We start from the raw sequence: 17,322 nt of genomic DNA on the forward strand, positions 1-17,322 counted from the left end.
GAAGAGACATTCATTGATGTACGCAGGCGCAGGGCAATGTCTAGGAAAGAGCAATTGCGTAAATACTACAGGAAATAAGGTCGAGCACCTGTGGCTGGGTGTAATTAGACTAATTGGGGCTGCTGTTAAATAGTCAGCGTTTTGGCCTCTGGGTGTGGAAGTTTATCCATTCGGTAAAGGAGGACGTGTGTTTTGGATCAGGATTCTACAAGGACTCTCTTTGAAATGTTTCCAGGACTTTTGAACTAAATCTTAAGTCAAGTTTGTGACTTTGTGAATTTTTTGAAGGAGAGTGGCTGTGACGTCTTCACAGCTGCTTGTTATCTGCTTTGTGTTTGTTTATTGCTCTTCACAGCACTTAAAGCGGTTACTTGAAGGTGAGCATTTTTCCTGTCTAAAAGTGTGTATGGCTCCTCTTTTACTTTCGATAAAAAACAGTATTATTGACTTACAACTGTGTGCGTCTGAATTCCTACCTTTGAACTTAATTGAGGGCTTGTGCCGAGAAGCCTGGCAGAACATTCATTCATTCATTCATTCATTTAATTTTTATGCCGCCCTTCTCCTTAGACTCAGGGCAGCTTACAACATGTTAGCAATAGCACTTTTTAACTGAGACATCATATTGCCCCCACAGTCCAGGTCCTCATTTTACCCTCCTCGGAAAGATGGAAGGCTGAGTCAACTTTGAGCTGGTGATGAGATTTGAACCACTGACCTGCAGATCTACAGTCAGCTTCAGTGGCCTGCAGTACAGCACTCTACCTGCTGCGCCACTCAGCTCTTTATAATTGACATAATCTTGAATGCTCTAATAATTTAGTTTGATATTTCATATGTACCTCCTGCTAATTTGTAATATTCATATCCAGTCTTTACTACTATGTGAATATCTATTTTCTTTTGATTAGTGAATTTACCCATTTATATTTATTTTTATATTTATTTATTTATATTTATTAAAACCATTTTTATCTCTTCCTCCATTTTCTTATTTCCTTATTAGTCATTCTTAATCTCCTAGTATATCTAATTTCTCTTTGTACTTTTTTCTTTAGTATTCTTCCCCCCTCCCCTGTTCTCTCCTTTCTTCTTGTTCTCCTTTCTCTTCTTCTTGGCTCCTCCTGACTCTGATTTTCAGATTCTTCCTTATACTCTTGCTGTTCTTTAATTCCAAAGCCATCTGATTGTTGGCTAATACACAGTTAAAAAAACCACAGGTTCTTCCAAAAATGTTTTTAAAACTGTATTTATTAATAACAGATAACATAATATGAGTGATATACATGGTGTATGCAGCAATAAAGTGTAGCCAATTGTGGGAATTAGTTATTTTTTTAAAGAAGCATTTTATACATATGTATTTAGAGTAGATTATGGTAAGTTGTTTTTTGTGAATAAAATGTATAACTTAAGCAATAGTTGGTTAACAATTATAACAATGGATTAACTATCTTAGACAATTTATACTTTTCTGATTCCTAAGGATAATAAAGAAGTATTTATTTCTTTTTCTTTATAAAACAGCACTTTCCTATGATAAAAACATAAACATTTGGGCACATGTAAGAAGGATGGCATATGCTGATGCTTTATTTGTTCTTGGCTGCTAGAGGTTTACGGCTGATCTTTTTGGACTTGTCGTTGTTCTTTTTTGGAGGTTCCGGGTTTGCCTGCATGTGTCTTCCATAAAGGCTGCAAAGAGATTACATAAAGGACACTGTTAGCCCTATCACTAACTCAGAGTTTTCAACCCAGCATAGAAAACATTTTGTCTAATGTCATTTTTATGAAAAACAGTTCACCCAGTTTTGAAATTCCTTATGACGTCCAAATCTTGTATGTGTGTGTGTATATAGGTATGTGTTTCCCTTCCATTTCATTGTCAGCAAAAATATGTTATATATACATATATACATACAATATATGCAATATACAGTGATACCTCATCTTACAAACGCCTCATCATACAAACTTTTCGAGATACAAACCCGGGGTTTAAGATTTTTTTGCCTCTTCTTACAAACTATTTTCACCTTACAAACCCACCGCCGCCGCTGGGATGCCCCACCTCCGGACTCCCATTGCCAGCGAAGCACCCGTTTTTGTGCTGCTGGGATTCCCCTGCAGCATCGCAAAAACACAGAAGTCTGGAGGTGGGGTTTCCTACGGAGGTGGGGTTTCCTATGGTTTTTAATTATGATAGGGTTTTTAGTTTTTTTAATATTAGATTTGTGCCAGTATAATATTGTTTTTATCGTTGTTGTGAGCCGCCCCAAGTCTTCAGAGAGGGGCGGCATACAAATCTAATAAATTATTATTATATTATTAACCTCAGGGAAATCCCAGCAGCGCAAAAACGGGCGCTTCGGCTGGCAAAAGGGGTGAATTTTGGGCTTGCACGTATTAATTGCTTTTCCATTGATTACTATGGGAAACATTGTTTCGTCTTACAAACTTTTCACCTTAAGAACCTTGTCCCGGAACCAATTAAGTTTGTAAGACAAGGTATCACTGTATATTTGCATCGGAGGAGCTGGTAGGAAAAAGGAAACAGAAAAACAACAGGGATGGCAAAATAAGAAAAACTTCTTAAATTCTTAAGGGTTTGGAGACACTGACAAAAATTGGATTAAACTAATAAGACAGAATGGTGATATCAAGGAAAGTGAGCTTGCAGTCTTAACTGGAATACTCAAGGGCTTGATAAAGTGACACCAAGCAATAGTGCCAGCTTCTCACACATGATGGATTGCTGGAAAAGAGCTACCAACACATCAATGCCACATTAATACAGACCCCCTGATTAAATGTTGACAAAGTATCCTGCAATTAAGATTGCTAGCACTCACAAGAAAGCTAAATAGACTCTAAGGCTGAAAGGATTTACACTGAACACCAGAGAGCAATTAATGGATAATTTATGAGTAATTCCTACTTAAACTAAAATTAAAAGCCTTCAAAACAAACAGGATGCAAATGTAAGACTTGCTCTGTTGACAAAGTGTCTTTTAGAGGTTGTTTAAGGTGTCAAGAGAGAAAGGGTTTTCTAAACTTTTTTACTTGGAGAACAGCCATATCAATCATAAAATATGGTGACAAAAGCAAGCAAAATCTGGTAGCTGTTATATATCATACATATGCCACAAAGCTCAGCACATTCAACCTTCAAAACAAATGTTTCTATTGAGACTGTGGACACCAATCAGAGGACAATACTCGGAAACCTTAATAAGGTAGATTCATACATACCATATGTGTCGTTTCATCCAATTAGTTTAGTAGCTTTTGATTACATTTGTTTAAAGAAACCAAAAGGGCCTATTCTGATAATTCCTCCCCTAAACGGTGGTCTCTATCTTGTTGAACAACACCTCTTACACACATCACTTAGGAAAAAGTTAAAAGAAATTGCTCATTATCTAAGTTAGAGAATGGAGCGCAGCATGGTTTCTTGAGACGTAATGTTTAAAAACTGTACTGGACTTGCTTAATCAGAAAGGTGCAAAAGGAAGATATCTCAATGCCTTTTCCAATCTGTCATTCTCTGGTTATGTTATGTCTTCTAGAATTCTGAAAGGCCATATCCTAATCATTTGTAAATGTTGTGATTCAGCCTGAGGCTCCTCAGGGACCGGCTGGAGCTCTGCCGGATCCATGCCCAGAGGAGGAGGACAGAGACCAGGAGGGGGAGGACCAGGCAGACGGGGGAGAGGAACGTCAGGAAGAGGAGGAGGGAGAGCAGCCTGAGACCCCCGGGAGGGCCCTCTCCCTAGCTAGTAGCCTGGATTCATTGGATGAAGACGCACAGGCTATAATAGACATGAGGCAGAGACGTGCAGCTCAAAGAAGGGGCCAATTAGAAAGGTATTTCCATCCCTGAATTGGCAACAGCTGGGTTTGGGTGTGGTTCTCCTCAGCAGGGTTGAAAAGGCAGGCCCGCCCTTACAGTCTTGTGGAGAGTTATCAATTGAGAGTCCTGTGACCTTGCTTCAATTCTTGGCGTCTCTGATCTTGGCTTGTGGCCTAGAAGGCTGAAAGATTTGGGGGAGGCGTGGGTTTTATTATCTCCAGTGTTGTTTTTGCCAGCAAGAATCCTGTTTTATTGCCTGGCCTTCGTGAAACCTCTGTGAAGCTTCATCGTGTTCCTGTCTGTAAGAACAGTTTTTGTTACCTGTGTTTGCTTTCCAGTATATAAACTGCCTTTGCTTTTTACCAGTGTGTCTGGATACTCTTTTTGGTTGGTGTTGGCGTCTGGGGGGACCCAGACAGAACATGTAAATGGGGAAGGCAATGATACGAAACCTATAAACAAATAATTCCTTCAACACTGTCAACTTTTTACATCCGTCTGCACTTCTGTTTCTACAAGTTTTTTTCTCATCATTCCTAGCATCCCTTACCTCCCACTTAGGACTGTATGACTGTTAACTTGTTCCTTCTGTCCTAAACTTTTTATTAATATTGATTGTTTCTTCATTGCTTATTTGACCCCCCTATGACAACCATTAAGTGTTGTACCACGTGATTCTTGACAAATGTATCTTTTTCTTTTATGTACACTGAGACAAATTCCTTGTGTGTCCAATCACACTTGGCCAATAAAGAATTCAATTCAATTCTATTCTATTCAGGAGATACATATATAACATATATTCAGCAGACTAATATATTGCCACATAGTGCTTTAAAGCACTCTTTGGTTGGTTTACAAATTCAGTATATTGCCCTCAACAATATAAAATATTGTTTTATATTTTACCAAACTTGGAAGGATGCAAGACTGAGTCAACTTTGAGTCCTGCTAGGATCAAACTCCAGATTGTAGGCAGTTTGCCACCAGGTGTATGTTTGTGTGTATATATATCTATTCTATTCCATTCAAATCTATTCTATTCCATTCAAAATATTACACGGGGCAAAATCCAAACTCAGAACAATCTACATCTATTCTATATATCTATATCTCCAGCTCCAGCGGTACTTGGGGGAAGTCGATTATCTAGGCCCCCAACAGTCAGGATTTAGGCTCATTACAGCATGGAAACTGGGACAGGGGCTTGTCCTCTGTCCTGCTAAACAAATAATTCCCTCAACACTGTCAAACTATTTACTAACTCTGAACTACTATTAATCTTCTCATCATTCCCATCACCCATCCCCTCCCACAAACGATTGTATGACTGTACCTTTGTTGCCTGTATCCGTATAATTCATATTGACTGGTTCCTAATATGAATTGATTGCTTATTTGTATCCAGACTATCATTAAGTATTGTATCTCATGATTCTTGATGAACCTATCTTTTCTTTTACGTACACTGAGAACATAGACACCAAGACAAATTCTTTGTGTGCCCAATCACACTTGACCAATAAAATTCTATTTTGTTCTGTTTTATTATATTCCTATTCCTATTCTATATAATTTATATATATCTACATCTATATATCCTATCCATCCATCCATCCATCCATCCATCAACTTGAGGCAAGTTGGTTGGCAACTCTTAAATGATTCACCCCAGATTTTGACCTTTTTCTGTGATTGTTAAGTGAATCATTTCAGTTATTAAGAGCCACTGTAATTTTAAACAATTGCTAAATGAATAGTTGTTAAATTGAGGACTATCGAAATATGATCCTCAATGGTTCTACGGCACAACTCTGAGAACTCTTAGTCAATTTCTGACTAAGATCTAGATTTGTTTTTGGACTCTGAAGCAAAACTAATTGAGTTATAGAAGTTCAGTTCTCTTCGCGATACAGTTTCTGTCCCAAGCTTCTCTTCTTTGACTATGCATGTCACAAAAATGAAAAAGAATGTTAATAATTTAACAAAGGGATTCCACAGACCAGACTTATTTGCAAATTTCAGAATATAAGATATAATTTCCTTTCAGTGATCTTGTTGGAAAAGGAAGATTCTTGAATGACGATAACATGGATGCAATAATTAAAAAAAGGCCTTTACAATGACATGACATAATTGTTTATAGTGCATGAGTGAATTAACTATATTGTAGTAATAATGTATTAGCTTTTTACCCTACAGAAGCACAGAATTGGAAGAAACCAGCTTTTCCTGAACATAGGTAGGAGTGGGAGCCCACTACCTATGTTGGCAACTGAATTTCTACTGATAACAAGTTTTCAACAACTTAAAACCTGCTTTCCTGTAACTTTTGCTCACATTATGCATGGCAGTATTTTATGTAGTATCTCTTCAGATCCTTGAAAGAGGGTAGCATATCTCTGCTGTATCCTTTCTTCTGAAAGCTACAAAACAGGCAGGTCCCTCAGCATTTCTTTGTAAGATTTAGAATCTGTTCATCTGCATTCATTCTTTATGGATTCATTCCTCAGAGGGCAAGACCAAAAGTTCAAGATTAAAACTAGAAGGAAAACTGGTTCAGAAAGGACATCTATGCTATTAGACAATAGAATGAGGCTGACAAATGAAGTCACAAGCTCTTGATGGTCATCTTTCAGGGTGCTCTATAGTGAATCTCACATTGAGCAGGGCCTTGAATAAGATGATGATCTCTGATACCTTTTCAATTTTGTAAGTCTTAATATTTGTGACCCTTCTCTGTATCTGTTCTTTTTAAAAAAATCTTACAGTTTGGTCCCAGAACCGTACTTAGTAATATCTGGTAAAACTGTATGCGGAATTTATTTATTTGTTTGTTTGTTTGATTGATTGTTTGTTTATTGGATTTGTATGCCGCCCCTCTCCATAGACTCGGGGCAGCTAACAACAGTGGTACAAAACAGCATGTAAATCCAATACTAAAACAGTTATAAAACCCTTATTTGTAAAACCAAACATACATACAAACAAACAAACCATGCATAAATTGTAAAGGCCTAGGGGGAAAGAATATCTCAGTTCCCCCATGCCTGATGGCAGAGGTGGGTTTTAAGGAGCTTAGGAAAGGCGAGGAGGGTGGGGCAATTCTAATCTCTGGGGGGAGTTGGTTCCAGAAGGCCGGGGCCGCCACAGAGAAGGCTCTTCCCCTGGGGCCCGCCAAACGACATTGCTTTGTGACGGGACCCGGAGAAGGCCCACTCTGTGGGACCTAACCGGTCGCTGGGATTCGTGCGGCAGAAGGCGGTCTCGTAGATACCCTGGTCCGGTGCCATGACGGGCTTTATAGGTTATGACCAACACTTTGAATTGTGACCGGAAATTGATCGGCAACTAATGCAGACTGTGGAGTGTTGGTGTTACATGGGCATATAGTGGAATTTTTACTGTCAATGAATCAGAAATTATTAGAGCTGTTAAAATCCTTCAAAACAGGTGCTTTAGAACGATAGCAATGAATACAAAGCACCTCTTTTTGAATTATTAAAGCAGCCCTGTCACTTTACAGACTCAAGTGGAAACTATTCTTGGCTGATTGCAAGTGTCTGTCTCCACTTGGAAAATGGTTGTTGCATGCACACGGAGACACAGCAACTGCTACCAATGGTTTATGTATGCACAAGGAAAGTTGAGCACGCAAGGAGACTGTTACAAAATCTTTGAAGCATTTGCGTGTGTGTGAAATATATGAACAGCTTTGGAGATCATACATCTATTGATGCAGCCTAAAACTGTATTTGCCTTTCAGCAGTCTTATCGCCGTGCTGACTCATATTCAGCTTGTGATCCAATACATATTCAAAATGCTTTTCAGATGCACCATTTCCAAATCTTTTGAAGCAAGAATCCTCTGTGGAGCTAGGATCCACCTATAAATTTCCCAGATAAGAAACTGAAAAGACATTGGTGCTATAATTGAACTGAAAATTGGCAGAATCTTTCTAAATCACTAGAAAGCGACATGCAACTTTCTTATTAAGGAAATGGGTACATTGTTTTCCAGATTTTAATATCCTATAAATGCATACTTGTGGTGAATTCTGCTACCAGATAAAATATGCAAATCTCTATTTATTTGTTTATTTTAAAATGGTACCCAGTTTGCTAAAGAACCTTGTTGTATTCTCTATCCTGCCCCATTGAGAGTAACAAATGAGAGTACTCTGGCTGCAACAGCAAAGCTAACAATAAGGGAGAAAGATGCTCATTAAACTTCATCATTCTGTCCACTTTAATGATGCCTTTACTTAATAAAAATTCCCTGAACAGTTGCAGGGGTATTAGGCGAGGCCTTTGGTTATGTATCAGAGGTCTGAGCTGTCAGTGGCAAAGATGCAGTTCGGGAGCCAGATTCCCAAGAGGACAGGGCAAATACAACCTCCTTGTAATAAATGCAGAGAGAATCAATAACTGCAGCTTGGAACATTACTTAAGCATTTAAGGAAATAGGTGATCTGTCTAAATTAAAGTATGAAGTGCTAAATGCTACAATTTAAAACATAAATCACCATACTTGAAACTATCACACGTTTTAGCTATAAATCTTGTTATTGGGGCTTATAACTTTAAGGTAGTATAAAAAGGAGTAGGAAATATAGAAAACATCTTGAATGAATTTTCCCTTCCTCTCCACTGAAATATTTTGCTAAACGCAGCAACGTCCACCAGCTATATTCTCTAACAAAATAAGGTAAAGAGAAACAGTAACCCACAACCATCATCTGTATAAATTTATTTGATACGCCAAGTGTGTGGTACATTTGTGCCTGGATTTGTTTCATCTAGGAGTGTATCTGAGTGTACAAGTGTGTTATTAACTAGCTGATAACATATTTATTTTAGGTTATGAAGATCTGGCAGCACATTAGAAACAGAAACCTTGAATTCTCAAAATTCACTTCTTAGGGATGTTTTAATGAACGATTAGAATAAGACTCCTAGCATTGGTTGCTGATCAGTTTCCGGTCACAATTCAAAGTGTTGGTTATGACCTACAAAGCCCTTTATGGCACTGGACCAGATTATCTCCGGGACCGCCTTCTGCCGCACGAATCCCAGCGACCGGTTAGGTCCCACAGAGTTGGCCTTCTCCGGGTCCCGTCGACTAAACAATGTAGTTTGGCGGGACCCAGGGGAAGAGCCTTCTCTGTGGCGGCCCCGGCCCTCTGGAACCAAGTCCCCCCCAGAGATTAGAATTGCCCCCACCCTCCTCGCCTTTCGTAAACTTCTCAAAACCCACCTCTGCCGTCAGGCATGGGGGAACTGAGATATTCTTTCCTCTTAGGCCTCTACAATTTATGCATGGTATGTTTGTATGTATGTTTGGTTTTATAAATAAGGGTTTTTTAGTTGTTTTAGTATTAGATTGTTACATGCTGTTTTTATTACTGTTGTTAGCCGCCCTGAGTCCAGGGAGAGGGGCGGCATACAAATCCAATAAATAAATAAATTATACAACGATGTGTTACAAAAATATTTCTAGTAAACAATAATCAAACCCAGGCATTTCTGCATGAACTCATGATTCTCCCTGACCATTTTATAAGGCCAACAATTCTGCTAGCTAGATTAGGTTGAGAGAAAGTGGATGGGCTGGTGAGCCACATGGCTGAATAGGGATTTAAATCGGCTTTTCCATGATCCAAGTCCAACATATCAAACCAGAAAAGCTAATTATCTTTCACTTATACTAGAAAAATGATGGGCAATAAAAAAGTAAATGCCAAAGGATAAGGATGCATAATCCTTTTCTGTCTTGTTATCTTTCTGCTCTGAGCAAATTCTTGGGAAGTAGCTCTTCTCTTTTACATTTTCCTTGCTTTCCAGTTGATAATCCCTTTAAATCATTCATGGCTGATTAGTTATTATCCCTTTATTTATTCCTTAATCACTTATGAACTGGATATCCTGGGCATTCTGGACCTCTGAGAAGGTAATAAACCTATTAAAGGACTCACTCCAGGTAGATGACAGATCCGGGTGGTTTTGTTAAGAGTGCTAGGGAATCTCCTAATGATTTGACAGGCATTTCTGATTTGAACCTATTGCTTTCCTGGCATAAGGATATACCTAACCTCTAAATGAGATTGCGCCAGTAACGATCTGCTCCTTGTTTTCAGAAGTGTTTTGAAAAACAAAATATACTAGAAGATGCCTAGAAATTATACAAGCATAACATCAACAATTAATAACAATGACTGGGAACTGGGAACATGTCCTAGAGAGAAAACTATTTGAACATTTTTATTCTTGGTATATTTGCAGGTTTCCGCTCAAGATATTCACAATGAGAAGACTAGGCCTGGCAGGCCACTGTTATTCCCCTCCTCCCTCAAATTACGCAGGGTTAGAGAACATTTGTAATTTGAGCACTGCAAACCAATAAGCTCAAATCAGAAATGCCAGTCAAATCATCCCCAGCGGATGCAAGGTTTTTAATCACTTTTGAGTTTAATATTTTGTACTGTCCCTTTAAGATTAAAAAAAAACACCTTTTACAACTACAAGCTGAGAAGTCATTGGCTGAGCTTTACTTCAATCTGTTTAAAAGAAATAAAACTAATTCTTTTCAGCTTTGTAAGGTACAAGTGAAACTCGAAAAATTAGAATAATAATTTTTCTCAATCTGTATAGTCTGGAGGACAGAAGGAAAGGGGGGGACATGATCGAAACATTTAAATATATTAAAGGGTTAAATAAGGTCCAGGAGGGAAGTGTTTTTAATAGGAAAGTGAACACAAGAACAAGGGGACACAATCTGAAGTTAGTTGGGGGAAAGATCAAAAGCAACATGAGAAAATATTATTTTACTGAAAGAGTAGTAGATCCTTGGAACAAACTTCCAGCAGACGTGGTCGGTAATTCCACAATAACTGAATTTAAACACGCCTGGGATAAAGATATATCCATTGTAAGATAAAATATAGGAAATAGTATAAGGGCAGACTAGATGGACCATGAGGTCTTTTTCTGCCGTCAGACTTCTATGTTTCTATGTTTCTTTTTTTATTTTTTCTACTTTGTCTTTTTTTTAAAAAAATCTATTTTTTTTGTCTTAGGTGTCTGCTACTTTTATCTGTTGGTATTAATTCTTAATAAATTAATTATACAGATACAGAAACGGTATTTTCTTTTTTAATGGCAAAAGAAGGATCACAGATTCATCAACACATTGTATTTAGGAAGGAATTTATATCTTTTATTGCATTCTCATGAAAGCCACTAAACGGCACAAGGGTGAAACTGAAAAATATTTTCAGTTACCTTTATCAACCTAAAAAGGAAATAGCCAAGTGTAATTAGAGTCAGGCTCCAATCCCTTGGTAATTTTCCTTTGCAATCTTAAATCCACATTTTAATTTGCTTGCCCCGCTATTGTTTTTATATTCATACACTGATTTTTTTTTTTGTAAAAGCCAAAGATTATAATGGGAGTTATTGACAGATTTTCCTAATTAGCACGCCTCTTCATTATTAACTGATGTGAACATTGGAGGTATAAAATCGGAAGTATAAGATTGTGTCAAAGTATCACAGATGGAGGGGAAGGGTGGCTTTCAAAAACAAACAGTATGATATTAATTACAGTGCAATGTAGGTATCAGAGAAGGCATCGGTAATTTTTCATAGCTATTACCATGGAATCAAGGTGGTTTTAGAGTCTATATTGGTGAGACCATCACACTGTGCCAGGCAATAATCTTTACAGTAAAAATAATGTCACTTCCTGTAATGAATACACATCAGTTAAGTCTCTCTCTCTCTCTCCCTCTCTCTCTCTCTATATATATGTAGATTGTTATACCCGTGAAAATCTACGAAAACAAATATATATATATATATATGTGTGTGTGTGTGTGTGTGTGTGTGTGTGTGTGTGTGTTTGTTTGTGCGTGTGTGTCACATGTTTTTTTTTTGCTGAATTTGAAAATTAAGGGAGACTAGGATAGATCTATTTTGGCCTTATTTTGGCCTCATCAGCTAGCCATACCCACTGGGACTTGAACCTGCAACCTTTGCCTTGTAAGGCAGAGAATTATCCTCTAGGCTACACACACTTATTTTGTCCAATGCACAATAATACACAATGGAGGTTATAGAGGTTATGCTCGAGTAAAATATATTAAAGAAAGAATAGAAGTGAAAAGTTAGGAATATCAATTAGAGAATAGAATGATATTATGATGGTAGTATAAGAGGATTAGAATAGAAGAATAGTAAATATGATATATGAGATATAGGAGAGACAATAGGACAGGGGACGGGATGCACGCTAGTGCACTTATGCACGCCCCTTACTGACCTCTTAGGAATCTGGAGAGGTCAACTGTGGATAGTCTAAGGGTAAAATGTTGGGGGTTAGGGGAAGATACTACGGAGTCTGGTAATGAGTTCCATGCTCTCTGTCTCACATATACACATCCTGCCATTATTTTTATTCGATCCCTCCCCCTCTTCATTTCTTATCTTTTGAAATGGCATTGTAGACCAATCCTTAAGATAATTAGTTCCTTGTTTTAACTGCTTCAAGATAACCACATAGTAAAGAGGTTTAGAGGGCCAGATAGGACACTCATTCACCCCCTAATATTTAGTTTTTGGATTGACTTTGATCCCTATGAGCCACCCAATCAAATGAGAGGATAATGAACTGTAATAATATTAAAACAAGAGAACCCTGAAATCCTGCAACAGGATTAAAGTTCCTTGGGCTGGGTCTCAGCGAAAGAAATCCTTCCCAAGTTCCAATGATTTCAGGTTATGTCCTATAGGATTACAGGAAAAGAAGGGAATCTATTCAGTCCCATCACAGTAGAAGTCTTTGTTTGCAAAGTGGATACTATCTTGTTTTAATGTTTAACAGCATACCACAAAGTCATTTATAATAGCCCTCCATGCCTTCCAGCAATGAGCTCTAGTCACTTGCTGGCTATTCACTAATTATGTACAAAATATAGATTACAGGAAAACATTGCAGTCTATATTAGGATGCATTTTTTTATTAACTTTATTAACTGGAGGTGCTCATCTATTACATTCAAGAGACATGAAATATCACTTCCCCACCTCCTCCAATTCTCTATACAGCTCTATATAAGTAGTCCTCAATGCGTGAGCAGTTGCTCAGCGATCATTCAAAAGTTATGACGGACCTCCCTGGGATATTTACAATTCTATTCTGAAGTTCTGACCTCCCCTGCAGCTATTTGGCTGCATTTCAGGTGTTGACCACTGACCAATATTTATGACTGTTTGCAGCATCCTACAGTCACATAACTATGTTTTATGGCTTTTTTCTTTTTTTGCTGAAAACTGGCATTTATTTCTAGTTTTCCATGGCCATGGTGGTTGCTTTACAACCACAACATTCAGTGAATGTCCCCCTCCCAGATTGTAAAATCAGGTCATTTACACAAGTGACCCATTTTATGGCCATCACAACTTACAATCATAATAACAAATTTTGACAGGAGGCTCTCTCATGGCAGTAAGTTAGCAGGCTCCATCATGGTAGTAAGTTAAGAGCTATCTGTAGTAAGGATAATTATACATATAAGTTGCAGTTGCTTTTTAAAATTTACCGTATATATTTATTTATCAAATTTCTACACATTCAACTCATTTAACTGATTTAGTATCTGCAGGACCAATTTCTCCAATTAATTTTCAGCCTATACTAGTTCGGTGATTGGGAGAAAATGCTTGAGATTCCTCACTTCCTTGATGTGCTTTTTCTACTGATATAAAAACATAGAAGACTGATGGCAGAAAAAGACCTCATGATCCATCTAGTCTGCCCTTATACTATTTTCTACATTTTATGTTAGGATGGATATATGTTTATCCCAGGCATGTTTAAATTCAGTTACTGTGGATTTACCAACCACGTCTGCTGGAAGTTTGTTCCAAGGATCTACTACTCTTTCAGTAAAATAATATTTTCTCATGTTGCTTTTGATCTTTCCCCCAACTAACTTCAGATTGTGTCCCCTTATTCTTGTGTTCACTTTCCTATTAAAAACACTTCCCTCCTGGACCTTATTTAACCCTTTAACCTATTTAAATGTTTCGATCATCTCCCCCCTTTTCCTTCTGTCCTCCAGACTATACAGATTGAGTTCATTAAGTCTTTCCTGATACGTTTTATGCTTAAGACCTTCCATCATTCTTGTTGTCCGTCTTTGGACCCGTTCAATTTTGTCAATATTGTTTTGTAGGTGAGGTCTCCAGAACTGAACACAGTATTCCAAATGTGGTCTCACCAGCACTCTATATAGCGGGATCATAATCTCCCTCTTCCTGCTTGTTATACCTGTAGCTATGCAGCCAAGCATCCTACTTGCTTTCCCTACCACCTGACTGCACTGTTCACCCATTTTGAGACTGTCAGAAATCACTACCCCTAAATCCTTCTCTTCTGAAGTTTTTGCTAACACAGAACTGCCAATACAATACTCAGATTGAGGATTCCTTTTCTCCAAGTGCATTATTTTACATTTGGAAACCTTAAACTGCAGTTTCCATTGCTTTGACCATTTATCTAGTAAAGCTAAATCGTTTACCATATTACAGACGCCTCCAGGAATATCAACCCTATTGCACACTTTAGAGTCATCGGCAAATAGGCAAACCTTCCCTACTTTATTATTTATTTATTTATTATTTAGATTTGTATGCCGCCCCTCTCCGCAGACTCGGGGCGGCTCACAACAGAATAAAAACAATTTATAACAAATCCAAATATAACTTAAGATATTTACCCCACTCACTCTAACTGATTATGGGTGGTTTAGTATCTGCAGGACCAATTTCTCCAATTAATTTTCAGCCTATACTAGTTTGGTGATTGGGAGAAAATGCTTGAGATTCCTCACTTCCTTGATGTGCTTTTTCTACTGATATCTCTTTCTGTACTCTGAACTGCTTTCCTATCAAAATTTGTTCAGCTCTTTTCTACTGTTGTAGTTTAGCAGTACTTTAGCTAGTTATTAAGAAACAAGTTGGACAGTTCCAAACATTTATGTTTAAGATAGGGCTATATTTAATTTTTATAATGCATGCTTCATTGTATTTTTATTGTATTGTATATGGTAAACGGCATGTAAAAAGTCTAATAAATAAATACATACTGTATATGAAATGAAATGGCCATTAAACTAAATAACAATGACCCATCCATGATGAAAGGAAGTCCTTGACTGCTGTTAAGGGAATAATTACTTTGGTGTTCACACTAAAATCAAAACATGATGAGATTGAATAAACAAAAGGAAGCAAACCATTCTGGAAGCATTCAGAATTGATCTAATCCAATATAGTCAATAAGTAGCAGATGAGTCATAAATGGTACCTATCCCATTTTTGGAATCTCCGAAGAATGTATAAAATATAGTGAGATTTTTATTTTCAATAAAGCAAGGAGAAATACATATAAGGGTGTTATTTTTTTCCCCTTACATTTCAACTGCTCAAAAATTTTCTTTTTGAGTTAAAATTTAGGTCAAAAATGCACTTCTGTGACACGGATGTATATACAGTGGTACCTCGGTTCTCTACTACAATTCGTTCTGGAAGTGTGGTCGAGAACCGATTTGGTTGAGAACTGAAATAATTTAAGATAAATTCCCCTCCTCAGTTGTCTCTCCCTCTAGCTTGCCTGCTTCTGTCCCCATGTCTCTCTCTCTCTCTGTAGTTTGCCGTCTTCCGTCTTCAGTTCTCTCGATCGCCTGCTTCTGTCCCCGTCTCTCTCTCTCTCTGTGTGTAGTTTGCCGGCTTCTGTCTTCAGCTCTCTCGAGTGTTCAAGTTCCAAATATTTGTTCGGATTTCAGGGCAAAAGTTTCTTGAATTTCCTGGTTGAATACTGATTTGTTCGAACTGAGAAGCGTTCAAAAACCGAGGTACCACTGTAGATGTAAATCAAGAACTCTACTAACTTTTGCTATTGGTCCAGAATTGCACACACGGCAGCATCATGTTGGATTTTTGACATGATGTTGTGCATGCGCAGAAGGCTTTGTGCATACACAGGTTAAAACCTGAAAGAACTGACTTCCGGGCTGATGGGCGGACCTTCGCGCTGCTTCTGCTACCGGTTCTCAAAACCACACACCAACACTGACGGCTAGCGCATTCCAGACACAAGCAGGAGGATTTTACCACTGATGTAAATGTTAGAATCCAAATCGCAGTTCATGTCTACAATTGTATCATAATGGGCTAGATTGTGAAGACTGGAGTAGATAACTGTATTAACTGGATTTTGTTCTTTAGACAATATAAAGAATAAGAGAAAATATTTTTTGATATGCCTCTAGGACAGCCTTTAGCCTCTGTGATTTCCAGTTTCCTTGAATTAGAACACCAGGCAAAAGCCAATTTCTCTACTGATTAGGAATAACGGAATGTATATTGTAGCCCAGTTCATTCATATTAAAAAGCCTGCCTTAGGATCTCTCTGCAAGTAATCCTTGATTTACAACATGATGGAATCTGCCCATTAAAGTAATAAGTTGTAACAGTCACAAATGGATCATCGATTTTATGACCTTCTTTTCGGGTGATTGTTATGCAAATGTCATGACCATAAAGCAATCACAGTGGTAATTAAGCAAATCAATGGTTAGGTTTGTTGAAAATCATAGCTAAATAAGACGGAGTGGCTGTGGGTTTTGCCTCCCAAGGACAATTCCATCTGTCCGTCCATTACCCTGGGGGGGGGAATTATTGACCCCCTCAGAGAGGGTCCGCAACTTGGGCGTCCTCCTCGATCCACAGCTCACATTAGAACAACACCTTTCAGCTGTGGCGAGGGGGGCGTTTGCCCAGGTTCGCCTGGTGCACCAGTTGCGGCCCTATCTGGACCGGGACTCATTGCTCACAGTCACTCATGCCCTCATCACCTCGAGGTTCGACTACTGTAATGCTCTCTACATGGGGCTACCTTTGAAAAGTGTTCGGAAACTTCAGATCGTGCAAAATGCAGCTGCGAGAGCAGTCATGGGCCTACCTAGGTATGCCCATGTTTCACCATCACTCCGCAGTCTGCATTGGTTGCCGATCAATTTCCGGTCACAATTCAAAGTGTTGGTTATGACCTTTAAAGCCCTTCATGGCATCGGACCAGAATATCTCCGAGACCGCCTCCTGCCGCACGAATCCCAGCGACCGATTAGGTCCCACAGAGTGGGCCTTCTCCGGGTCCCGTCAACTAAACAATGTCGGTTGGCGGGCCCCAGGGGAAGAGCCTTCTCTGTGGCGGCACCGGCCCTCTGGAACCAACTCCCCCCGGAGATTAGAACTGCCCCTACTCTTCCTGCCTTCCGTAAACTCCTTAAAACCCACCTTTGCCGTCAGGCATGGGGGAACTGAAACATCTCCCCCTGGGCACGTTTAATTTATGCATGGTATGTCTCTGTGTGTGTCTGTTAGCATATGGGGTTTTTAAATATTTA

At 38.6% G+C, this 17,322-nt stretch overlaps 1 protein-coding gene across 1 annotated transcript in view; it reads right to left on the reverse strand.

The window, feature by feature from the left end:
• Window positions 1–1,233: 1,233 nt before the first annotated feature.
• Window positions 1,234–17,322, reverse strand: part of RSU1 (Ras suppressor protein 1) — a 123,805-nt gene continuing 107,716 nt past the window's right edge. The window contains exon 9 of the mRNA XM_070729569.1: window positions 1,234–1,695. Coding sequence (XP_070585670.1) covers window positions 1,593–1,695 — 103 coding nt within the window. The 3' untranslated portion in view covers window positions 1,234–1,592. The remainder of the gene's footprint in view (window positions 1,696–17,322) is intronic.

This window comes from Erythrolamprus reginae, chromosome Z (genome assembly GCF_031021105.1).
Source record: "Erythrolamprus reginae isolate rEryReg1 chromosome Z, rEryReg1.hap1, whole genome shotgun sequence".
NCBI classification, from domain to species: Eukaryota; Metazoa; Chordata; class Lepidosauria; order Squamata; family Dipsadidae; genus Erythrolamprus; species Erythrolamprus reginae.